At 54.4% G+C, this 23,963-nt stretch overlaps 1 protein-coding gene across 1 annotated transcript in view; it reads left to right on the plus strand.

Annotated features, from left to right (window-relative positions):
• DNAH2 (dynein axonemal heavy chain 2) overlaps positions 1–23,963 on the plus strand; it is an 87,983-nt gene that overhangs the window by 55,669 nt on the left and 8,351 nt on the right. Inside the window, exons 50-77 of the mRNA XM_041770369.1 lie at positions 677–865; positions 1,037–1,122; positions 1,204–1,334; positions 1,430–1,579; positions 1,866–2,033; positions 2,244–2,404; positions 2,710–2,849; positions 4,261–4,393; positions 4,497–4,636; positions 5,902–6,112; positions 6,304–6,420; positions 6,579–6,720; positions 7,368–7,537; positions 7,644–7,760; positions 17,063–17,227; positions 17,732–17,857; positions 17,955–18,103; positions 18,218–18,284; positions 18,403–18,553; positions 18,689–18,837; positions 19,025–19,158; positions 19,290–19,434; positions 19,544–19,743; positions 20,457–20,583; positions 22,626–22,812; positions 22,966–23,114; positions 23,278–23,461; positions 23,694–23,884. Of these exons, the coding sequence (XP_041626303.1) occupies positions 677–865; positions 1,037–1,122; positions 1,204–1,334; positions 1,430–1,579; positions 1,866–2,033; positions 2,244–2,404; positions 2,710–2,849; positions 4,261–4,393; positions 4,497–4,636; positions 5,902–6,112; positions 6,304–6,420; positions 6,579–6,720; positions 7,368–7,537; positions 7,644–7,760; positions 17,063–17,227; positions 17,732–17,857; positions 17,955–18,103; positions 18,218–18,284; positions 18,403–18,553; positions 18,689–18,837; positions 19,025–19,158; positions 19,290–19,434; positions 19,544–19,743; positions 20,457–20,583; positions 22,626–22,812; positions 22,966–23,114; positions 23,278–23,461; positions 23,694–23,884 (4,179 nt within the window). The remainder of the gene's footprint in view (positions 1–676; positions 866–1,036; positions 1,123–1,203; positions 1,335–1,429; positions 1,580–1,865; positions 2,034–2,243; positions 2,405–2,709; positions 2,850–4,260; positions 4,394–4,496; positions 4,637–5,901; positions 6,113–6,303; positions 6,421–6,578; positions 6,721–7,367; positions 7,538–7,643; positions 7,761–17,062; positions 17,228–17,731; positions 17,858–17,954; positions 18,104–18,217; positions 18,285–18,402; positions 18,554–18,688; positions 18,838–19,024; positions 19,159–19,289; positions 19,435–19,543; positions 19,744–20,456; positions 20,584–22,625; positions 22,813–22,965; positions 23,115–23,277; positions 23,462–23,693; positions 23,885–23,963) is intronic.

The following is a 23,963-nucleotide window of genomic DNA, read 5'->3' on the forward strand; positions in this document are numbered from 1 at the left end:
GATAGATCCTACAGCTGGCAGCCCAGAACAGCGCCAGGATTGGGGAGGTGAGCAAGGCTCCCAGGGGTGCCCCCCCAAAGCCTCGGGAATCAAGATAAATTACATTTTAATGCAACATGAAAGCAGATGATGCCAAAAATTCATGGTGAACAAGCACCACGATTTTACACACATGAGCTTGGCGCCGAGAGTTGTTGGCAATACTAGAGCCCAAGGCAAAAGGAAGCAGCAACAATCCTGAGCCCTCTGCATATAATATATTGGGATTTGTCCATTGTGGATATCCTGCATTGATTGTGATTTTTATTTTTTTATTTTATTTTTTTAAACTTTTTTTTTTTAAAGATTTTATTTATTTATTCATGAGAGACACACACACACAGAGAGAGGCAGAGACACAGACAGAGGGAGAAGCAGGCTCCATGATGGGAGCCCGACGTGGGACTCGATCCCAGGTCTCCAGGATCACGTCCCAGGCTGAAGGCAGTGCTAAACCGCTGAGCCCCCTGGGCTGCCCTGATTGTGATTTTTAAATCTTGCACACAAACATTAGTTCTCTTGATCCTGTGGGGTTTTCTGGTGCCCCTTTGAGTGGCCCTTCACCCCGGCACTGTGCTCCCCTCATTGGGGTCCCAGCGGCGGCTGGAAGGAGGTGAGTATGGGGGCCTGTTCCTAGGAGTCCCAGATCATCCAGATATTTGGCACCATGATCAATCAGAAGCTTCAGGACTTTGAGGAGGAGGTGAAGCCCATCGGGAACGTGGTGACCGAAGCCACATTGGACGTGTACAACACAGTGGTGCAGCGCTTCCTACCCACTCCCGCCAAGATCCACTACCTCTTCAACCTCCGTGACATCTCCAAGGTGACACTCTGGCCTGGTGCCTCTCACCCTGCCTCGATGGAGGCCTTCCCTCCCCTCACGGGGGGGGGGGGGTTCTAGGCTCAGTACCCCCCCTAGGTCAGCCTGCCCCTTCCCCCTAGAGCCTTAGAGGGCCTCTACGTCGCCCACCCACTGGCCACACCCCTTCCCCAGGTGTTCCAGGGCATGCTCAGAGCCAACAAGGACTTTCACGACACCAAGTCTAGCATCACAAGACTTTGGATCCATGAGTGTTTCAGGTGCAATGCCTGTGCCCCGCCCCCCGCCCCTGCCCGCTGCCCTTCTGTGTCCCCAGGTCTCAGCCCACTCCCTCCCTGCAGAGTCTTCTCTGACCGGCTGGTGGATGCAACAGACATGGAGGCCTTCATGGGCATCATCAGCGACAAGCTGGGCTCCTTCTTTGACCTCACCTTTCATAATCTTTGTCCCAGCAGGCGTTCCCCTATCTTTGGTGAGCTGGTGCCCTGGGGGCAGAGCTGGGGCCATGGTGGAGGGGAGGGGTGAAGGCTGGGATTTGAGATCTGAGCCCCACTTCCCTCGGCCCAGGGGACTTCATGCGGGAGCCCAAGGTATATGAGGACCTGACGGACCTGGGGGTACTGAAGGCAGCCATGGAGACGGCGCTCAAGGAGTACAACCTGTCCCCTGCTGTGGTGCCAATGCAACTGGTACTCTTCCGTGAGGCCATAGAGCACAGTGAGCCACCGCGCCTGCGTCCCCATCCCGGAATCCCAATGGCCAGCTGTGCCCCTGCAAGGCTAGGGACTTGCCTTCCCTTCTGGCCCGACAGCTTTTGCTTGAGGGTGGTGCCTTACAGACGGGGTGGCTGCTCCAAGTGGCGCAGCTATCTAGGCACCAGGCCCCCCCACACACACCCCTGGGTCCCTCGACTTCAGTTGCAGGCATCCCTGTCTCTAGCTTAAGGCCTGGGGGTCCCAGGAGGTGGCCTGGCCACCTCACTGCACTTGTCTCGACTCCCCAGTCACACGGATCGTGCGAGTCATTGGACAGCCTCGTGGCAACATGCTCCTGGTCGGCATTGGGGGCAGCGGGCGCCAGAGCCTGGCCCGCTTGGCCTCTTCCATCTGCGAGTACATCACCTTCCAGATCGAGGTCACCAAGCATTACCGAAAGCAGGAGTTCCGAGAAGGTATAGCTGGGCTCCTGGGCTGGGGGGTGGAGGTGATGGGGGTGTTTGGGGGCAGGAGCGAGGTCAGCTGCCTGACTTCCTGCGGTGACCTGAACAGGGAGCGGGGAGGCCCAGAGTGACAGGCGGTTAGCCTACCAGGTGCTGGCTGGGGGTGGAAGGCGACTTTGAAGTCAGCCTATCCCCCCTTCCTCCTTCCCACCTCTGGCCCAGATATCAAACGTCTGTACCGCCAGGCGGGAGTGGAGCTCAAGGCCACATCCTTCCTTTTCGTGGACACCCAGATCGCAGACGAGTCCTTCTTGGAGGACATTAACAACATCCTGAGCTCGGGCGAAGTCCCCAACCTCTACAAGACTGATGAATTCGAAGAGGTACCAGCCCTTCCATACCCTCCAGCTGCTTCCAGCCTCACTCTTGAGGAAGGAGCTGCCACCCTCTTCCATCCCCCCACGTCCCTCCCTCCCCCTCCATCTCCCCCCACACCCCTCCTTCCCCCTCCATCCCTCCCACGTCCCTCCTGCCCCCTCTATCCCCCCACCAAGTCCCTTCCCTGGGGCAGGGGGGCTATTCTGAAGGTGCTCCCCTGCCCCCCCTGCCGTCCCCCCTACCCTGGTTCCCAGGGCTCTGCTACTGGAAGTGGCGCAGCCCTGTGAGTGCGCGTGTGGCTTTGGTGCAGATCCAGATGCTTATCGCAGAGCAGGCCAAGGCAGACCAGGTGTCCCAGTCCTCGGACAGCCTCTTCACCTACCTCATTGAGCGTGTGCGGAACAATCTGCACATCGTGCTCTGCCTCAGCCCTGTGGGCGACCCCTTCAGGTGACTCTGGTGACAGCCTCTCCCTCCCCCTGTCCTGGCCCCCCACTCTTCTGGGAGGGTGGCCCTGCCTTCCACGAGTGAGTCTCCCACATGATCCGGGCTCTCCTGCCCTGGATGGCCCAGCTCCTCTCCCCAGACCTCCCCTTCTTTCCAGAGCTCCTGCTGCTTACAGAGGAGGTGTCCACTCCCTTTTCCAATGACTAGATTACCTTGTTGCTGCTGCTTTGTGTTTTGTTTTTAAATTTTTAATTGTGATTTTACAAAAACAAAAGAACATAAAATTTACCATCCGTAACCATTTTGTAAGCATATAGCTCAGTGTTGTTAAGCATATTCACATCATTGTGCAACAGATTTCTATTTCTAGAACTTTCTCATCTTGCAAAATTGAAACTCTATATCCATTGAATAATTCCTCATTTCCTCCACGCCACTCCCCACCCCCACCCCGGCCCCTGGCAACCACCAGCCCCTTTCTTTTTCTTCAAGTAACTCCTCTAGATAGCTCATGTAAGTGGAATCATATAGTAGTTGTCTTTACATCTGGCTTAGCTCACTCAGCATTGTGTCCTCAAGGTTCTTCCTTGTTGTAGCATGCTGCAAAGCCTCAAAATTTCCTGTTGTAAGACTGAATAATAGTCCATTATATATACGTACCATGTTCTGTTGATCCATTTTTGGTGTGACTCAATTTTTAAGGGCAGCAGAAAGGAGGAGGGAAACAGAATTGTAGGGAAAGGCAATTTGGGATCCCATGTTGTGTTTTTATGTTTGTGGTACGTGGTGTATTTATTGCACCTGGGTGCTGCACTATTTTATATGTGTCACCTCATTGAATCCAGTAACAACCCAGGTTAGTATTCCTCTTATTCCCATTTTATTTTATTTTTAAAAAGATTTTATTTATTTATTCTTTAGAGAGAGAGAGCAAAAGAGCAAGCAAGTGTGGGGGGCAGAGGGAGAGAATCTCAAGCAGACTCCACGCTGAGCGCAGAGCCCAATGCAGGGCTCAGTCCCACGACCCAAGATTGTGACCTGAGCTGAACTCAAGAGTCAGATGCTGAGCTCAGAGCCCAATGCAGGGCTCAGTCCCACGACCCAAGATCGTGACCTGAGCTGAACTCAAGAGTCAGATGCTCAGTCGACTGAGCCCCCCCAGGCTCCTCCTGTTACTCCCATTTTAGAGATGAGGAAACTGATGTTCTAAGGGTTAGCACACCTGCCCAAGATCCCCAGCTAGAGCCAGAACCTGTTCCTAAATCCCACACTGAGCTAGCTCTGAGGGGGAACGGGATCAGGACACAGGGATGGGACCCTGAGGCTCCTGAAAAGTGGATGGACCTGTGAAGAGGCCAAGAGAGGAGGCTGCCTCCCCAGAGGGGCTTAACTGCCTCTCAAAACCCCTCCCCAGGAACTGGATCCGCCAGTATCCGGCCTTGGTGAACTGCACAACCATCAACTGGTTCTCAGAGTGGCCCCGTGAGGCCCTGCTGGAGGTGGCTGAGAAGTACCTTGTGGGAGTGGACCTGGGGACGCAGGAGAACGTGAGCCCTCCCTGCCTTGCACCCAGCCCTGGCCCCCCTCCCACATCCGGTTTTCATTGGCCTTCACTCCTTGTCCATCCCCCATCCTTTCCTCGGGCCTCAGATCCATAAGAAGGTGGCCAAGATCTTCGTCACCATGCACTGGTCAGTGGCACAGTACTCTCAAAAGATGCTGCTGGAGCTTCGGAGACACAACTACGTCACACCCACCAACTACCTAGAGCTCGTATCTGGATACAAGAAGTAGGAAGGGGAGTGGAGGACAGGGAGGCCCAGGGAACTTGCTGGAATGATGGGATGGGAAATATCTGGAGCCAGCCCAGGGGGCGGGGGACCCAGGGGCTCGAGGACCCAGGCACCCAGGTGGAGAGGCCCAGATATGGGTGTCTCATTCCATCAGAGGAGTTAATGAGAGCCAGGGTGCCACCTAGGCCCATGGCCTTCTCTAGGGCCCTCAGGCCAGCACTCCTCTCTACACCCTCTCTGCTCTGTCCTCATTCTCTGCCATGACGTTTCTTTCTCCAAGCACCACACAATGGCCAGTGCCATATCCGCCCAATAAGACAGAGACCAGTCCTCTCCCCTCTGCCTTTCATGTCTTCTAAGCTTGGCACTGCTCTTGAGAATCATATATTCATTTTTTAAGCTGAATCAAGTGTCTTTTCATGTGCATGACACAGCAATAATTTGCTTTCAAAGATATAAGACAGATGTAAAAAGAAACCCACCTAGTTTATTGGGTTCAGTATTTCCATCAAAGTGAAGAAAGAGCCTTTTGTAAAAATGATGATCATCTGCTTATCCGCTTAACATACTTTCTGAGCAGCTGTTACATGCCGTGCACTATTCCAGGCACTGGCAGTCCCACAGTTTGCAAAATAAAGCCCTTTGCCTTCCCTGGGCACCGAGGTGGCCAGTTGCCAGTCACTGTGCTGAGCCCTTCGCACACATTTTCTCACTTCATCCAGAAAATAATCCTGCATAGATGTTTTTTTTTCTGGCCTGTACAGTGTTGAAAACTTTTTGAATAAGTTGCTAGCATTTAACAACATGGGAGGCTTAGAAAAATCCAGATTTCCAGCTTTTCTTTAAAAATCAGAAATTGGGTCAACATCAAGCCCGCGTTCCTTTCCATGTGGGAAAAACGGGGTGGAGATGAGGGGTGGCCATCCCCTGGGGACAGGCTTGTGTTTGCTGGTTTGCTGCAGCCCCTGCTTACTGCAAGCGGGGAGCAGTGGGGAGCACCTCACAGAGGGAGCGGGTGTGAGGACAACAGCATCTAACAGACTGCTTTGACAGCGGCGGCAGGTAGAATAAACCAGAGGGATGAGAGTCTGGAAGCAGGGAGACCAGCTGGGAAGCTGTTAGCAGTGATTCAGGCAGGAAATGATAAAGACCCGATGGTGGTGGTGGCAGTGGTGGCAAAAGAAAGGGAGATGGGGACCCATCCGGGGCGCTCCTCATTCTGGGGGCCCAGCATCCCCAGTGCCCTCTCCTCCGCACCCCAGGTTGCTGGGGGAGAAGCGGCAGGAGCTGCTGGACCAGGCAAACAAGCTGCGGACGGGACTGTTTAAGATCGATGAAACCAGAGAGAAGGTCGAAGTGATGTCCCTGGAGCTGGAGGATGCCAAGAAAAAGGTGGCTGAGTTCCAGAAGCAGTGTGAGGAGTACCTGGTCATCATCGTGCAGCAGAAGCGAGAAGCGGATGAGCAGCAGAAGGTGGGGAGCCCCGTGCCCTGGCCCTGCCCCCCACCACACTCCCCACCCTACCACTACCAGCACCCACGGCAGGGGCTTCCCAGTTGCCCAGTGACTGTCCTCATGCCTTTCCTCATTTTCATCACTTCCACGAACACTGGCTCCCACCTTTGCCTGAAGTGAAGACGAAACCCTGTCCTCTTTGTCCCTAGGCGGTCACAGCCAATAGTGAGAAGATTGCGATCGAGGAAGTCAAGTGCCAGACCCTGGCTGACAATGCCCAGAAGGATCTAGAAGAGGCTTTGCCAGCCCTGGAAGAAGCCATGCGGGTATCAGAGCAGGAAGGCCAGGGGAGGGAATGGGACCAGTCTTCTTCGCCCTCCAAGTCCCAGGGGAAGTGGGAAGAGGTGGGCAGGCCTCAGCTGGGACCTGTCCTGCCACCTGAGTCGTCTCTGGCCCTACTCCCTAAGTGAGTCCCTCTGCCCAGGCCCTGGAGTCCCTGAACAAGAAGGATATAGGGGAGATCAAGTCTTATGGACGGCCCCCCGCCCAAGTGGAAATCGTGATGCAGGCAGTCATGATTCTCCGTGGCAACGAGCCCACTTGGGCAGAGGCCAAGAGGCAGCTAGGTAAGCTAGAGAGCCACGGCAGGACCCACACCAGTTCACCGTACGCTTCCTAAATCATCTGCTGTGCGTCAGAGACCAGTGAGGCGTCCCTCTGACCCGCAAGAGCAGATAGAGCCTGGTACAAAGGAGGAGACTTCTAGCAGTTAAGATTCTTTGGTCATAAGTAACAGAAAACAACTCATCTTTATGTAAAAAAAAAAAGAAAAAAAAAGAATTTTTTATAAAGATTTAGGAACACATGTCAGAATCCAAAGACAGCAATGCCTTTGGGGGCCCCCAAGGGACGAGAATCAGAAAATGTGAAACCAGAGTGTTGGTAGAATGAAGCCTGCAAGCCATTGGTGGTGAGCCCTGCCCTAAAATGTCAGTGTGTGCATGTAGAAATGATGGTGCACGTGTGCACGTATGTGTGCACGTGTGTGCATATTGGGACGGGTGGGGGGTTTAGCTGAGAGTGTCCAAGGAAAGTGGTGGCAGATGGAGCTAGGGAGATTGGTGAAGGTCCTGGCAGCTTGGAGGCTTCAGGGATGGAGCAAGGTTGGGGGTTCGGGGGGATGTCGGGATGAAGTCAGACGTTCCAGCCTTGGCAGCCACGCCTGGGAATTGCTAGGCACTCAGGCTGAGGCCCCCCTTTTCCACCCCCCCAGGGGAGCAGAACTTCATCAAGTCCCTGATCCACTTTGATAAAGACAATATCTCAGATAAGGTTCTGAAGAAGATTGGGGCCTACTGCGCCCAGCCCGACTTCCAGCCTGACATCATCGGCCGGGTGTCGCTGGCCGCCAAGTCCCTGTGCATGTGGGTGCGGGCCATGGAGGTGAGCGGGCAGCCCCCGGGCAGTGGAAGGTGGGGGGAGATGCTGTGGGAGGCCTAGGATGGGGTAGTGGGGAGGCAGCCACCACAGCCTGGCTGTCCACCCGCAGCTGTACGGGCGCCTATACCGCGTGGTGGAGCCCAAGCGGATCCGGATGAATGCCGCCTTGGCACAGCTGCAGGAGAAGCAGGCGGCGCTGGCCGAGGCCCAGGAGAAGCTGCGGGAGGTGAGCCTCAGCCCGTCCCTTCCACAGCAGCCCCTCCCCGATTTCTGGGGATCTTCACGGCCACCTCTGCCTCACTGTCCCGTGCACCCCCCACCCTGTGCCCTCTGGGACGGGCTGCCCTGGCTCAGAGAACAGAGTCCCTGGCAGTGGGTTGCAAAGGCACTGCCCCGGGGGAGCCCCTCCAGACACTGACCCCTGGCCTGGCAAGCTCTTGTGGCCTGGGGAGGTGGGCCTGGAGATAGAGTAGCTGACATGGGGGACCAGGCAGGAGTGAAGCATGGTAGTGGAGGCCCAGAGCAGTGGGGGTGTGCCTGGCTGGCTGCAGGGAGAGGGGACAGCCCTGTGGCGCAGGCCAAACTCCCAGGTGCCTTCCTAGGAGACACGGGGCCGAGCTCCTCCCACGAGACAGAACGCAGAATGATAGTGTCAAGAGCTCAGAGTTCTTCCCCTCTCTTTGTATGCCTCCTACCCTGATTCAAGAGGATTTAATATCCACGTGCTGTGAACTTCCAAAGCTATATAGAGAATCGAGCGAGGAGCCTCCCTCACGCCTTCAGCTCCCCTTCCTGGAAAGCAGCCTCCTTACAACTCCGTGTTTATCCGTCTGGTGCTGTTCCATGCTTACATAAGCACATTTTTGTCATTTTTTCCACATTATACACGCAGCTTCTAGGCCTTCCCGTCTTGTGCATGGAAGCTCCTTCTGTGTGGGCACATGTGCTTGCACTTCCCTCTTACCCTGCAGGAGGGTGCATTTGCTCCTCCGTTGCCCTTTCTGATGGAGATATTCATCGTTTCCAAGCTTTGGATCTTTGTGGGTCCTCAAACTTTGTTGACGCTAGCTTTAACCACAGCACAGTTCCAAGTTTTTATGGATCCAAAGCTGGTCCTACCATTTCAGAATGTTTCACCAGAAACCACCAATGAAGATCATGCAGGCCTAACCCCCTGGAATGGGATGAGGACCTCCCCAAGGTTTAGTGAAACAAAGTGACTTTCAGGTTTGGAGCGGGGCTAGAGCCCAGGCTTCCTGGCCCCAGGCCCCACTCTCCCCGCTTCGGACAGAAGTTGCTGTCAGAGGGGCAGCTGCCCGTGGGGCCTCTTTCCATTCTGATTCGTTGGGGCAGAGCCGCCCAGACTGGGCAAGCTGCTCCTGCCTGCACTTGCTCCTCCCCACCCTCTTCCCCGCCCTTCCCCATGGCAGTGTCACCTTCCAGCCCCTCTCAGAGCAGCCACTCCTTTCCTCTCTCTAATGAAAGTGAATAATCACAGAGATGGAGATTTATTTGGAAAGGTTTCTCACCCCTGGATGATTCATATCCTAGGATGAATAATTAGGAAGTGTTCTCTTGACATGTGAAAAGTGGGGCCTGCAGGGTCACCAGCCAACATCAGGTGCTGGACGAGCAGTCAAGCATTCGTAGGGTGCCCAGTGTCAGGTCCCTTGAGAGCCCTTAACTGATAAGAGGAAGCAGACAAGGACCCCAGATTTCCCTTCCATTCCTGGACAGGCTCTGAAGTGCAAGAGCCACATGTCCGGCCTGCCTGCCCTCACCCATGCGGACACGGTGCTGAGGCCCCACCCCAGACAGGCTAGGGCACAACTTGGCAAGAGCCCAGAAATCAGCATTTTGAAAGCCTGTCAGAGCCAGCCACGGTAGGAGGGCCCGGCCCTAGCTCTAGGACCCAGAGGTCTGCAAAGAGGGCCCGACCTCAGCTATATGGCTTATCGATTCAGATCTTGAGTACATAGTCTTAACCTTGACTCCCTTGCTTGGGAACCCTGAAAACCTCTTTTCCCCCAGCCGGGGTTACAAACCACTGGCTTAGTATTGCCCCAAAAGGCTCTGAAATGGATCTGAGCAGATTCCTCATCGACCTCAAGACAGCTACTGTATACCCAGGGCTGAATGCTGGCCTTCTCTCCCCTTGCCCATCCCAGTTACGTCTGGTCACCCCACCCAACCCAGCGTGTCACAGGCTGTGCAGGGAGACTGTGTGGCAGCGGTAAATGCTGTAATAGTATGAATAATCCATAGAAAGTCCACACATTTTTTTTTTAAATTTATTTACGATAGTCACAGAGAGAGAGAGAGGGAGAGAGAGGCAGAGACACAGGCGGAGGGAGAAGCAGGCTCCATGCACCGGGAGCCCGACGTGGGATTCGATCCCGGGTCTCCAGGATCACGCCCTGGGCCAAAGGCAGGCGCCAAACCACTGCGCCACCCAGGGATCCCGAAAGTCCACACATTTGAATATAACTCTGGGGGGCGGGGAGAAAACGACACTACATTTCAAAGATCCCATCCTCATGTGAACTAGAGTCCAAACCAATTAAAATTTGAAATCAAATTATCTTGCTTTTGAGAGTTAAAAATCTAGAATCCAACACTGTCAAGTTAAAGTCCCCAAACCATCCAGTTTCTTCTGCTCAGTCTCAGCCGAGGGGTTCCTAGCATGGGGAGGAGAGCCCATTTCTTTCAGCCTCGGCCAGGGCTGTCACGCGCTGGAACCGGGCGACATGCCTGCAGGGCCTCAGAGGCTGCAGCGGTTCCAAATCAAGTCTCTTGTGAGCAGCATTTGAGAAAAAAAAAAAATTGGAGGAGTTAATAAGGCATACATGACTTCCAGATAAAATTATGTTCCTGGGAACCAGCCGTTCTTGTTGCCCCAGAGACCACAGTAAAAATTCAGCGGTGTTTGCCGGAGGGAGGATTCATGGAGAAAATCCTGCTTTTAGCTCCACCAGTGTGTCAGTTATCAGGATACCGTGACCGTGAACTTAAACTGGGGGAGCCTCCCACAAGACATTAATATGAGATGTCATCCAACCAAAAGGCATTTGCTGCATCGAGGGCAGGCTGGAAATCCATACGTCTGTATGTACTTTTTGGAGATGGCAGTTATCACGGTTAAAATACAAGATTTACCCCTGCAGATCCACCATCGCCCATCAGAAAGCATAGAATCGAGTGGCATGAAGATGTTCTCCATGCCTTGCAGGGCACCGGTCCTCTGCCATCTGCATCTCAGGGCACAGCCTTCCTCCTCATCTGAGTGCCCCAAGTGTTCTAGGCATAGGTAAGACCCACCTGCTGCCTACCCTACCTGCGTCTCCTGGAATCTTAGCCCAAACGGAATCCTGGTGGCCCACAAGCCTGTGGACAGACCACGTGGACTCAGATCCATCTGCCACGATTGCCTCCTTAGCCCTGAACGCAAAGAAATTGAAGAGCGACACAGCTGGCCTAGCGCCACGCAGGCCTGGCAATCACCACTGAAAGCTAGAACCCGTAGCGCACACAGATCACATCATCTTACTGTTGGAAAACCACACACGTCCTATGTTGTCCTCGCTGTCCTCGAGCCTCCATACCCCGCCCCCACTGCGAGCCACTCGGGGCAGGTGGCTTCTGTGCCGTAGCCATGGCAGCCTTCATCGGGAGGCCACCCACCTCTGCAGCCCACATCTTTCCTTTGACGGGTTCTCACTGCTCACAGTGGGACAGTCGTGCTTCTCCAAAAACAGCCACCACCCACCCATGGACAAAGCCACCGTCATCTGCCAAGGTCAGAATATTGAGGTGACGGCTTTCCTCGTACCCCCCTATCACCCTGCGACAGCTGTTAGAAGCCAACCGGGGCAGCCCTGGTGGCTCAGCAGTTTAGCGCCATCTTCAGCCCCGGGGCGTGATCCTGAAGACCCGGAATCGAGTCCTGCGTCGGGCTCCTTGCATGGAGCCTGCCTGTGACTCTGCCTCTCTATCTCTCTGTGTTTCTCATAAATTAAAAAAAAAAAAATCTTTAAAAAAAAGAAGCCAACTGTACCGGTGCAAAAACCCACCCGGCCTAATATGAGCCCGTACAAATCGTCTGCATCCACATCCCAAAGTGTGCGCGTGACATGCTGCCCCTTCATCCGCCCAAAGCCTCTCAGTGGGTTTCCGAGTCTGCACACATACTCTCGAGGAATCTGAGCAAGCTGAGCAGCTGCCTTCTACTCCTGGGATTCTAAACACACTGGAAAATAAACCAAAAGGGGTTTGGCCAGAAGATCCCCTGTAGAGACCATGTGGGAGGACGTGGCTGACACGGTTTGTGAGTGGCCTTGCTAGACACGACCTGGGCATCAGACACACATTCCTGGTCTTGGGCAATGCTGGGGGCCAGAGTGGAAAGGGGCTGAGCTCGGCTGAGCATTCTAGCTTATTTTCCCTGATTTCACCACTCAGATCAGCCACACATGTCCCCCGGAGAAGGAGTGTGTGAAGCTCTGGAGAAGTCTTCCAGCATACAAGGGCATGGCCACGATTAGGAATTGTAGCAAAGCATGGCCCCAGAAGAAAAAATAAACCCGGAGATCATTCAGGTTATGGAGAAGCACTTAAGCAAACTGAAGGTAAAAATTGGTATCATCAGAGAGTAATTAAGGAAGAAATTACACCCAGAAAGCAGAATGAGGATGGTAAGAGGGGCCCTGGGTGTCTCAGCAGTTGAGTGTCTGCCTTCAGCTCAGGTTGTGACCCCGGGGTCCTGGGATCAAGTCCTGCATCGGGCTCCCTGCAGGGAGCCTGCTTCTCCCTCTGCCTGTCTCTGCCTCTCTCTCTCTGTCTCTCATGAATAAATAAAATCTTAAAAGAAAAAAAAGAGGACGGTAAGAGAAAAATCACCAACAGAGAAAAAGAAAGAATTCCGGGAAAATTAAAAACAATCAACATCTGACAGTCAGTAGAAGGGTGGAAAGACAGGGTCAAGGAATATGAAAAGCCACAACAAACTCAACCCTGCAAGAGAGCTACGAGACCCGAGACCCGATCCAACCGATAAGAATTCCCACAAGGAAATTCAATAGGAAAATACTTCACAATCGGCATGGCGTGTGCAGTGACCTGCAGGTGGCTCAGCCAGCCACCAGGTGCATGCAACAGCAACCCTGGTCACAGGCACGTTTGGGGCTCTTCGTGGCATTGGGCCACTACGGTTGACCTAGAGAAGACGGTGACTTCTGAGTGGGAACATTGTTATCAATCTCGACCATGTAAAAATAAAAAGATGACCAAAAAGGTGGGGGAACAGGGGAGACTGGGCAATGCTTCTGTAGTAGATAAGGTAAAACAGGGTTTGAAGATGTTCTTCAGCATTACAAAGGTAACAACAGTAGAAGCATTAAAACTGGTAGGAGAGGGGTGTGCAACTCTTGATCTCAAGGTTGTGGGTTAGAGCCCCACATTGGGTGTAGAGTACTTTACAAAATAAAGAGTGGGGGGATCCCTGGGTGGCTCAGTGGTTTAGCGCCTGCCTTCAGCCCAGGGTGTGATCCTGGAGTCCCGGGAAGGAGTCCCCGCATTGGGCTCTCTGCAGGGAGCCTGCTTCTCCTTCCGCCTGTGTCTCTGTCTCTCTCATGAATAAATAAATAAAATCTTTGTTTTTAAGATTTTATTTATTTATTCATAGAGACAGAGAGAGAGAGGCAGAGGGAGAAGCAGGCTCCATGCAGGGAGCCTGATGTGGGACTCGATCCCGGGGCTCCAGGATCATACCCCAGGCTGCAGGTGGCGCCAAACCGCTGCACCAACGGGGCTGCCCAATAAATAAAATCTTTAAAAAAACAAACAAAATAAAGAGTGGGGGCGCCTGGGTGGCTCAGTCGGTTGAGCATCTGCCTTCAGCTCAGGTCATGATCTCAGGGTCCTGGGATCGATCCCTGCATCGGGCTCCCTGCTCCCTCCCTCTCCCTCTGACCCTCCTCCTCTCTGTCAAATAAATACATAAAGAGTGAAATCTTAAAAAAACAAAACAAAAACCTAGTAGGATCAGGGAGAAACAGGTGGCGGTGTGGAGGGTCAGGGGTGACACCTGCCTCCATCATAGCATCGACGTAATAAAAATAGTTTCGAATGGAGAAATCAGGAAACAGCCGTGTGGAATGTACTTGTGTGTCCACAAGATGCCTCTGGAGGAATATTCAAGAAGCTGGTCACACTGCCTACCTGGAGGAGGGAGCAGGGCGGATGGAGGGCAGGGTTGGGACGCTGTCCAGGCGCTCATGCCTTCTGAATTTTTGAGCGACTTATTCACCACGTAAACGAAAAAGAAACAGCAGTGTCAAGATGTGCTTGCGCACGTACAAGGACATCCGTCCCAGCATTGTTAATAATAGAAAATGTGGGAAAGACACACATGTCTATCAGAAAGAGACTTGTTATATAAATTATGGTTCAGTCATTCACAAGATTCTTTTTGCAGCTGCTAAAGAGAATGAGGCAGCTTGACGAGCACCGACTTGGAGACAGGGAAAAAAATAGTAAATGACTAGTAATGTGCCAGCATTTAACTTCATGGAAAAAAATCCACGCAGGCATGAAGCGCTTCCTGAGCGCCAGGCACTCTTCTATGTGTGAGGACTGAGCAGGCGAGCAAGGCTCTGCCTTCACGGAGCTTGTATTTATTCTTGGCGGGCTCTGTTTGGAAAGCTTCTGGAGCCAGCAGCCAGCAAGGGGGGTGGGGGTGGGGGGCAGCCCAGGACTGGGAGGAAGCCGGATGCCTCACCGTGTGTACGCTTCCTTCCTTTTGATGTGGATTCACTCTTTATGAAAAGACATATAAAAGAGGGAAATTATTAAAAAAGAAAAAAAGAAAGACAAAGTTGTGGTTAGGTGTGATAATGGGGTTATGGTCATGGTCATGTGGCAAATGTCATGGTTTTGTTCTCGGGAAGCATCATGAAGTCTTGAGGCTGGGAATTTCATGAGTTTGTAACTTCCTTTGAGATACTTTGGCCAAACCCAAGGCAATGAGATTAAAAATAGCAACATGTGAACAACTGTTAAATGTGACAGGCGGGGATCCCTGGGTGGCTCAGCGATTTAGCGCCTGCCTTCGGCCCAGGGCATGATCCTGGAGTCCCAGGATCAAGTCCCACATCAGGCTCCCTGCAGGGAGCCTGCTTCTCCCTCTGCCTCTCTCTGCATCTCTCTCTTTCTCTCTCTCTCTGTGTCTGTGTCTCTCATGAATAAAAAAAAAAAAAAATGTGACGAGCCTAGAGGTGTTTACCATAGGATTCTTTTACTTAGGTTCGAGACTTTTCATAATTTTTTGTTTGTTTTTTTAAAGATTTTTATTTTTATTTATCTATTCATGAGAGAGAGAGAGGCAGAGTACATAGGCAGAGGGAGAAGCAGGCTCCATGCAGGGAGCCTGATGTGGGACTTGATCCCAGGACTCCGGGGTCAGGACCTGGGCTGAAGATGGCGCTAAACCGCTAAGCCACCCAGGAATCCCATAATTTTTTAATTAAAAAGATTAAAACTACAACAATTTTAAAACTGCAGATTTGTGTGTATATACATATGTAATGTATATTAATAATATTTAATAAAATACATATATTTTATGTAATGCATAATAAAATACATACATATGTATTTGTAGCCTAAGGGGGCACCTGGGTGGCTCCCTCAGTTAAAAGACCGACTCTTGATCTCAGCTCAGGTCTTGATCTCAGGGTTGTGAGTCCGAGCCTTGCATTGGGCTCTGTGATGGAGGTGGAGGCTACTTAAAAGAAGAAAAGAAAAAAAAAAAAAACTAGCCTAAGTATAATATTCAAAGATACAGAGGCAGCTGCCAGAAGACATAAGAAGAGAAATACTTAAAAAAGAATTTGCCACGGAAAGGCAGGACCAGGAGGCAGCCAGAGGACTCCTGCTTGTCATTATGACCCTTCCATCGTATCATTTAGGTCTTTAACCTTCTGCACAGATTTCTCATATAAAAAATAGAAACCGTGAAGACGACAGCACATGCGAAATGAGTAGTGAAACACAGAACGGTCGTGGGCTGCCTGCCTCCCCACAGACATCTCCATGGGAAGCCCAATTATAATCAGCGTTGCTGATGAACGTGGACCCAGTGCAGGGAGGCGTTCATGTGAACCGATGACAGGTGGCACACAGCACAGACCACAGGATGTGTGGCTTCGCCTGGGGGTGATGCCTACCATGCAGGGAAGGGGCCAGGGCACCCCTTTCAAAACCTCTAGACCCTCAGGCCTCACCCCGTGGTTCTGTAGATGTTACTGCTGTCTTATGGATGGCCACTGAGGCCCCACCTAGAGAAGCGGTCATCCGAAGGTGACGTTTGGAACCTCCACTCGGCTTGAAGGACGACATCCTGGGGAGTCGGGTGTCCCATTTCCCTCCGGCCCAGGTACCGCTTAAGTGCTCTGTGCCAGGACTGCACTCTCCTTCCAACCACCCGACGAGGCCTGTCTGTGAAGCAGGGCAAGAGTGTAAGCTCCGCACTGTTGCAGGCTGCCTGTCCCGGCGGGGGGTGGGGGGGGGTGGGCAGCAGGAAGGGAACAAATGTCTGTCCTGTGTGCACTGTGTGCCAGGTGCTTACAGCCACGCCAGACCTGTGCGCTTCGTGAAAGTGTGTGGGGGGGGGGGACACGGCAAGTACTGTGTTGGCTAGTTGGGCACACGTCCACATCCTGGAAGAAGCTCATCAGGCTTGTACTTCAGATCTGAGTGACAGGTGCCAAGCTCAGCAGAGCCTGCAGGTGGCAATGAGTCCACAGGAGCTCTTCTTTTTTTTCTTTTTAAAGATTTTATTTACTTATTCATGAGAGACACACAGAGACAGGCAGAGACACAGGAGAAGCAGGCTCCTTGTGGGGAACCCGATGTGGGATTAGATCCCAGAACCCTGAGGTCACAACCTGAGCCGAAGGCAGGTGCTCACCCACTGAGCCCCCCAGGTGCCCTTTGGAGTCTTCTCTAGTAGGGAAAGCTCCTCCCAGGTCCCCATCCCTATGTGGGTCCTTGGACCTGGGCCTTTCTCTGGAACAGAGCCCCTCACCCTCTCTCCCAACAGTTCCTGGGACCATTTCTAGATTTTTCTTTCTCCAGGTCCTGCCACAAAACACCTGCGTAGACAGGCAGGTGTTTTGTGCCATCTGACCCTCTCCTGCCATCATATCTCGCGTGGCTTATTCTGCCACAAGAGGTCCGCCTGCAGCCCAGTCTTGGGTTTCACCACAAGCGGTTTCCTGGCCTAAGGAAACCGTGGCAGAGGGAAGGGAAAGAAAATTCTTTTCATCATGCATGCTTTATCTCGTTTTCTGTATACAACAGCCTTAGAGGGCAGGTGTTCGTATCTGTATTCTGCATGCCTGGAACCCGGGGCGCAAAGAAATCAGTTCACCCCGAGGCCACACAGCCACAAAATGGCAGACAGGCGATTCGAACCCAGAGCCGTTGGGCGGCCAGTGCTGTGTTCGACCCTTGTGCTCTGGTCCCTCCCAGGTGGCCGAGAAACTGGAGATGCTGAAGAAACAGTATGATGAGAAGCTGGCGCAGAAAGAGGAGCTTCGCAAGAGGTCCGAGGAGATGGAGGTGAAGCTGGAGCGCGCCGGGCTGCTGGTGTCCGGGCTGGCTGGCGAGAAGGCGCGCTGGGAGGAGACCGTGCAGGTGACTTCAGCGCCACCAACCGCCCGCCCTCCACACCCCCTCCCCGCGCCCACCAGTTCCCAGAGTTCCACCCATTTCTGGCTGAGGGACAGTCAAGGGACAAGGGGACATCTGGGGATGGGTGCAGGGACGTCCGAATGCGGGGTGGGAGTTCTCCCCCTATTTCAGGAGAAGAGTAGAAGGAAAGACCTTTGTGCCCTTTAGGGGGTCACACAACAGGGCCCTCTCTGTGGCCGGCCCACCTGGTAGGAACAGTCCTGGGGCATCTTGTCTCTGCCTTTACTGAGTTCCTGGCTTTGGGAAAGGGTTAGGCCTTATCACCACAGTGTAAACAGAACTGCTGTTAAAGACCAGGTGTGTGTGTGGGGGAACGACTCAAAAGTTATTAGAATCAGTTTAGAGCCCTCAGGGCCAAAGGTTCAGGACAGGGGAGGCACCTCTTTGATCTAGACAGTGTCTTGAGGAGGAAGCCTGCAGGGCTTACTCCCCCCTGCTGCCCCCTAGGGCCTGGAGAAGGATCTGGGCTACCTGGTGGGTGACTGTCTCTTGGCCGCTGCCTTCCTGTCCTACATGGGCCCCTTCCTGACCAACTACCGGGACGAGATAGTTAACCAGATCTGGATGAGGAAGGTGAGGCAGGGCTCGGGCAGGGCTCGGGATCCCTGGCAGGGGCCAGGGTACCAGGCTCAGGTCGCCAGGCTGACATGTGGGGCATTTCCTCACCCAGATCTCAGAGCTTCAGGTCCCTTGCTCCCCTCGCTTCACCTTTGATAACTTCCTGTCCAATCCTACCAAAGTTCGAGACTGGAACATCCAAGGGCTACCCTCGGATGCCTTTTCCACCGAGAATGGCATCATTGTCACCCGTGGCAACAGGTTAGGATGCTCCTGGGGGCAGGGGTTGGGGTGGTGATAGGAGGGGGGGTGAGGGGAGGTGATGGGAGGGGGATGAGGGCAGACCCTGTCCTCTGAAGGGCCGTCCTCCTGCAGGTGGGCACTGATGATTGACCCCCAGGCCCAGGCCCTGAAGTGGATCAAGAACATGGAAGGGAACCAGGTGCAAAGCTGGGGGTGGGGGCTGCTCTCCAACCCTCTCTCTTCCCGAGGCCCTGCCCCCTGAGACTGTTCCCCCTTGGTCTCTCAGTGGCTCTCCCACTGTCCCCTCTGCTCTCCAGGGTCTCCAGATCATTGACCTACAGATGAGGGACTACCTTCAGGTTCTAGAAAAGGCCATCCAGTTTGGATACCCTGTGCTGCTCCAGAATGTGCAGGAGTATCTGGATCCCACACTCAACCCTGTGCTCCACAAATCTGTTGCCCGAATCGGTTAGCCCTGGGCTGAGGCTGCTGAGGGCAGGGGTGGGGGGTGAGGGGGTGGTCACTGGAGTGGGGAGATGGGCCAGCCCACAACTGTCACAGTGGGTCCTCACCCTTGACCCATGTGACCCCCCGTGGCTACAGGTGGGCGGCTGCTGATGCGTATTGGCGACAAGGAGGTGGAGTACAATACAAATTTCCGGTTCTACATCACCACCAAGCTCTCCAACCCCCACTACAGCCCGGAGACCTCTGCCAAGACCACCATTGTCAACTTTGCTGTTAAAGAGCAGGTAAGTGGGGGGGGGGGGCAGTGGCAGGACTCAACTGAGTGAAGCAGGAGGCACTGTAGAGGGATGGAGAAGGAGGCCCATGGCATCAGGCCGCAGGGGATGAGTGCTTGGGAGATGTGTGGGGCGACAAGGGTGAGGTCACCAGAGTGAGAGTCTCAGCTCTCAGCATACATCCTGGCACTCCCAGGGCCTGGAGGCTCAACTGCTGGGTATTGTGGTCCGGAAGGAGCGGCCGGAGCTGGAAGAGCAGAAGGACTCACTCGTCATCAATATTGCTGCTGGCAAGAGGAAGCTCAAGGAGCTGGAAGACGAGATCCTTCGGTGAGAGCTTGCCCCCACCCCCATCACCCCCGACCCGCCACTGGCCTCCTCGCAGGCCCTGCAGTGGAGGAAGGCCTGCCCGCACCCGTGTCCTGATCTCTGGCTCTATGCACCTGCGGGGCTCCTTGCAGGCTGCTGAACGAGGCCACGGGCTCCCTGCTCGATGATGTGCAGCTGGTGAACACCCTTCGGACCTCCAAGATGACAGCCACCGAGGTGACGGAGCAGCTGGAGACCAGTGAGACCACAGAGATCAACATCGACATGGCCCGCGAGGTGAGCTGCGGAGGAGGGAGGGGGGATCCTGCCTCTGTGGGGGGGTCATCCCCATGGCCAACCCCCACCCCGCCCCATGGCCCCGCACCCTGACTCCCCCCCTCTGCAGGCTTACCGTCCCTGCGCCCAGCGGGCCTCAGTGCTGTTCTTCGTGCTCAACGACATGGGCCGAATCGACCCCATGTACCAGTTCTCGCTGGACGCCTACATTGGCCTCTTCATCCTCAGCATCGACAAGAGCCACCGCAGCAACAAGCTGGAGGACCGCATCGACTACCTGAACGAGTACCACACCTACGCAGTGTACAGGTCGGCGCACCACACTGCGTCTGCGTGGCCGCTGCCCCTCTTGCCCTCCCACATTGGTGCTGTCCCAGCTGCGGCCACCACCCCCAGTCCCCTGCTCCCCTCTCCCTCCCTACACCTTCCCTAGGCAGCGGGTCCCCCTGGGGCTCTAGCCGGACCCCTGGGCCCAGCCATCAGCTGTCCCTGAGCCCTACACTTGTACCTACAAGTGTCCACTGTCTCTGCGCTTCTTGAGGGGCAGTGCCCTGGAAGTTCTAGGAATCTTGGTAAGATCCAGATTCAGATTCAGCCTGGGGCCCGCCTGAAGTTGTGCATCTGTAGCCAGGTCCCAGGGGGCGCTACAGCTACTGGTGGTCTGGGGACCACCTCTGGGCAGTGGTGAACTTGACCTCTCCACATGAATGGCCCCTAGGCCTATCAGGTTCAGCGCATTTCACACCAAACCCCTCACCTCCCCCTTTCCTTCAGGGGCCTCCCCCCAACCCCGAGTGGCACCAACACCCACCTCCCAGTCACCCAGGCCAGAAATCGGAAGTTGTCCCTGACCTTTCCTCTCCCAACCCTCCTCCTCAGATCGGGCACCAGGGTTTGCTCACCAGTCTTTCTGCAAATGGCCCTGCCCCGGGGCCTTGCAAGCCTGCATTTGCATGATGTTTGCGCAGCAAGTGTTCACGTTGTGTTTCCCACCTCCTTCACCCTCCTCGCCCATCTCACAGGTACACCTGCCGCACACTGTTTGAGCGCCATAAGCTACTGTTCAGTTTCCAGATGTGCGCCAAAATCCTAGAGACCTCCGGCAAGCTCAATATGGATGAGTACAACTTCTTTCTGCGCGGGGGTGTGGTGAGTCAGGCGGAAGCATCAAGGTTGGGGACCGGGGGTACATGTGACGAGGACTCCAGGCCGACCAGAAGGCCCAAGGCCCTAGCAAGCGGTCTCAGGAGCACCAGTGGGAGCAGGTGCACACCCAGCTCCCTGGGGACGTGGGGGCTGACTGGCCACGTGCTTCCTCACTTGCATTGCCGGCAGAGCTTTGGGGCCCCTCTGACCTGGGACCTACTGATTGGTGTGATCTTGCCTCTCTCACTGCTGCTCATCCTCTCCTCCCCCCACCTGGCTGCCGTGCCACATCCTGCTCTCTTCCCTGCAAGCACCCTTACTGCCCACCCCCATGGTTCTTCTGCTTGGCAAAACCGTCACCCTGGTGGCACCCAGCTCTCCTGCTCCTGCGCACTCCGACGCTGAACGGACTTGCTCAAAATCCTTTAGGCCCTTAAAACCGCCAGACCGCAATGGCAGGTTCCCCCAGCCAGTCATTCTCCACCCTCAGAGACAAACTGGTTTCTTTATTTTATTTTATTTTATTTTATTTTATTTTATTTTATTTTATTTTTTGTATATCTTTTATTGGCATTCGATTTGCCAACATATAGTATAACACCCAGTCCTCATCCCATCAAGTGCCCCACTCAGTGCCCATCACCCAGTCACCCCAACCCCCTGCCCACCTCCCTCCCACCCACCCCTTGTTCGTTTCCCAGAGTTAGGAGTTTCTCATGGTTTGTCGCCCTCTCTGATACTTCCCACTCATTTTCTCTCCTTTCCCCTTTATTCCCTTTTATTTCTTCGGCTGCACACACTTCACCTCTCCTCCAGATTTTAGCAAAGGCCTCCCAATGCTCCCTGCCCCCACCCTCTCAGCTTGGCCGCCCAGAGACTTTTAAAACCTTCCCCCACCCAACTCCTCCCTCCGTCCACCTGCGGCAGCCCCAGAGGCCCTCCGAGGGCAGGCCCCACCCTCGCACCTCTGCATTCGTCCCTCTGGCCACACATGTGCATGCAGCCTGCCTTCATCTCCTTTGACACTGGATTCGAGCTGTGCTGGATTCCCTGAGACCTCCTTGACATTTTTTTTTTTAATTTTATTTATTTTTTTGAGGGGAAGGGAAAAGCAGTGAGGGACGGGGTGTAGGGGAGGAGGAGGGAGAAGCAGACTCCCCACTGAGCTTGGAGCCTGGATGGACTCCATCCTAGGACACTGAGATCACGACCTGAGCTGAAACCAAGAGTTGGATGCTCAACAGACTGAGCCACCCAGGTGCCCCTTCTTTTTAATACTTCATCGCCCCCCGCCCCCCAGAACTTCCAGTCTTTATCCTCCTCCACTTACTCTGTTCTTGTGTGACATTGCCATCTTTAACCGACTAGATGGTTTAATTATCTGGTATGTGTTTTGGCTCATTATCTGCCCTCCCGTGTTGGAAAATAAGCTCCTCGAGGGCCGAGATATCTATCCTGTTTATTTGCTGATGTGCCCCAAGGGCCGAAAATACGTAGTTGGTGAGCAATAAATATCTGTTGAAGAAGGGAATGAACAAACCACTCTGAGGGGCGAGGCTCCCATCGGGGAGCTTTACGGTGAGGGACAGTAACACCAGCAAACCACCAGAGGGCGCCAGCTTCCTAAATTTGCACTGCACGGTCACTGCAGGCGGAGACCTGGACCCCCACCTAGACTTCCCCCATCCAGGTGGACCCCAATCGGGACGCCTGGGAGGTTCAGTGGTTGAGCGTCTGCCCTCCGCTCAGGGCGTGATCCTGGGGTCCTGGGATCGAGTCCCACATCGGGTTCCCCGCAGGGAGCCTGCTTCTCCCGCTGCCTGTGTCTCTGCCTCTCTGTGTGTCTCTCATGAATAAATAAATAAAATCCTTTTAAAAACAAAAGGTAGATTCCAATCTATCTCAGATTCCTGTCCTCCTTCCTTCATTCTCTTTCATGCAAGACTCCTCATCATAAAATAATAATAATAATAATAATAATAATAATAATGGTCATTGTTTGGAGATGTTCTTGCTCAATCCCTTCCTCCTCCCTCCTTGCCCAGGTCCTGGACCGGGAGGGCCAAATGGATAACCCATGTACCAGCTGGCTGGCGGATGCCTACTGGGACAACATCACAGAACTGGACAAACTGACCAACTTCCACGGACTCATGAACTCCTTTGAGCAGTATCCCCGGGACTGGCACCTGTGGTACACCAATGCCACCCCGGAGAAGGCCATGCTGCCAGGTGCTCTCTCCCGCCTTCTGTGTGCCCCTCTCTCCCGCGGCCCTGCCTGTGCTTCCTGGTGGAGCATCCCTGGCAGGGGCCCCTTGGGTTAGACTCCTGCACCCCCACACCCCCAGGGGGCTCAGTCCCTGCAGCTGCTCCCCTCATCCCCAGGTGAGTGGGAGAACACCTGCAACGAGATGCAGCGGATGCTGATCGTCCGCTCCCTGCGCCAGGACCGCGTGGCCTTCTGCGTTACGTCTTTCATCGTGTCCAACCTGGGCTCCCGCTTCATTGAGCCGCCTGTGCTGAACATGAAGCTGGTCAGTGGCTTAGTTTCCCAGGCCACCCCGCCCTGGCTCCTTCTGTCCCTCCACCCTCACGCTTCTCTGCAGTCTCTCTCTCTCTCTCTCTCTCTCTCTCTCTCTCTCTCTCTCTCTCTCTCTCTCGGTTCCTGCCTGAGGCCATGTCCTGTGATCCCGGCAGGTGATGGAGGATTCGACTCCACGAACCCCACTGGTATTCATCCTGTCCCCTGGTGTGGACCCCACCAGTGCCTTGCTCCAGTTGGCAGAGCACACGGGCATGGCCCAGCGCTTCCACGCCCTGTCCCTGGGCCAGGGCCAGGCCCCCATCGCGGCGCGGCTCCTCCGAGAGGGCGTCATTCAGGGTCAGTAGCCACCTGGCTCCTCTGCCCCCAGCCTTGGCACTGGTCCTGCTCCCTGGAGCCTCTGAGCTCAGTCCAGGACTCTGACTGTGGCCCCCACTTCCCCAGGAGGCCTGGGAAAGGCAGACCCAGGAGTGTGGACCCCTTCCCCGCCAACCACACACCATCAGGTGCAAAGCATGGGACAGATGGGGCTCGGGGAACGGTTCCCACTGACTCCGGCATCTCCTTGCAGGACACTGGGTGTTCCTAGCCAACTGCCACCTGTCCCTGTCTTGGATGCCGAATCTGGACAAACTGGTGGAACAGCTGCAGGTGGAAGATCCCCACCCTTCCTTCCGCCTTTGGCTCAGCTCCAGCCCCCACCCAGACTTCCCGATCTCCATCTTGCAGGCCAGCATCAAGATGACCACAGAACCACCAAAGGTACCGTGACAGTAGATAGCCAGTGCCGACCATGCCATCTGGTACCGTGCTCTTCCTGCTAGCGTCACGGGGAGTCCCA

Source organism: Vulpes lagopus, chromosome 10 (genome assembly GCF_018345385.1).
Source record: "Vulpes lagopus strain Blue_001 chromosome 10, ASM1834538v1, whole genome shotgun sequence".
In the NCBI taxonomy this organism is placed as follows: domain Eukaryota; kingdom Metazoa; phylum Chordata; class Mammalia; order Carnivora; family Canidae; genus Vulpes; species Vulpes lagopus.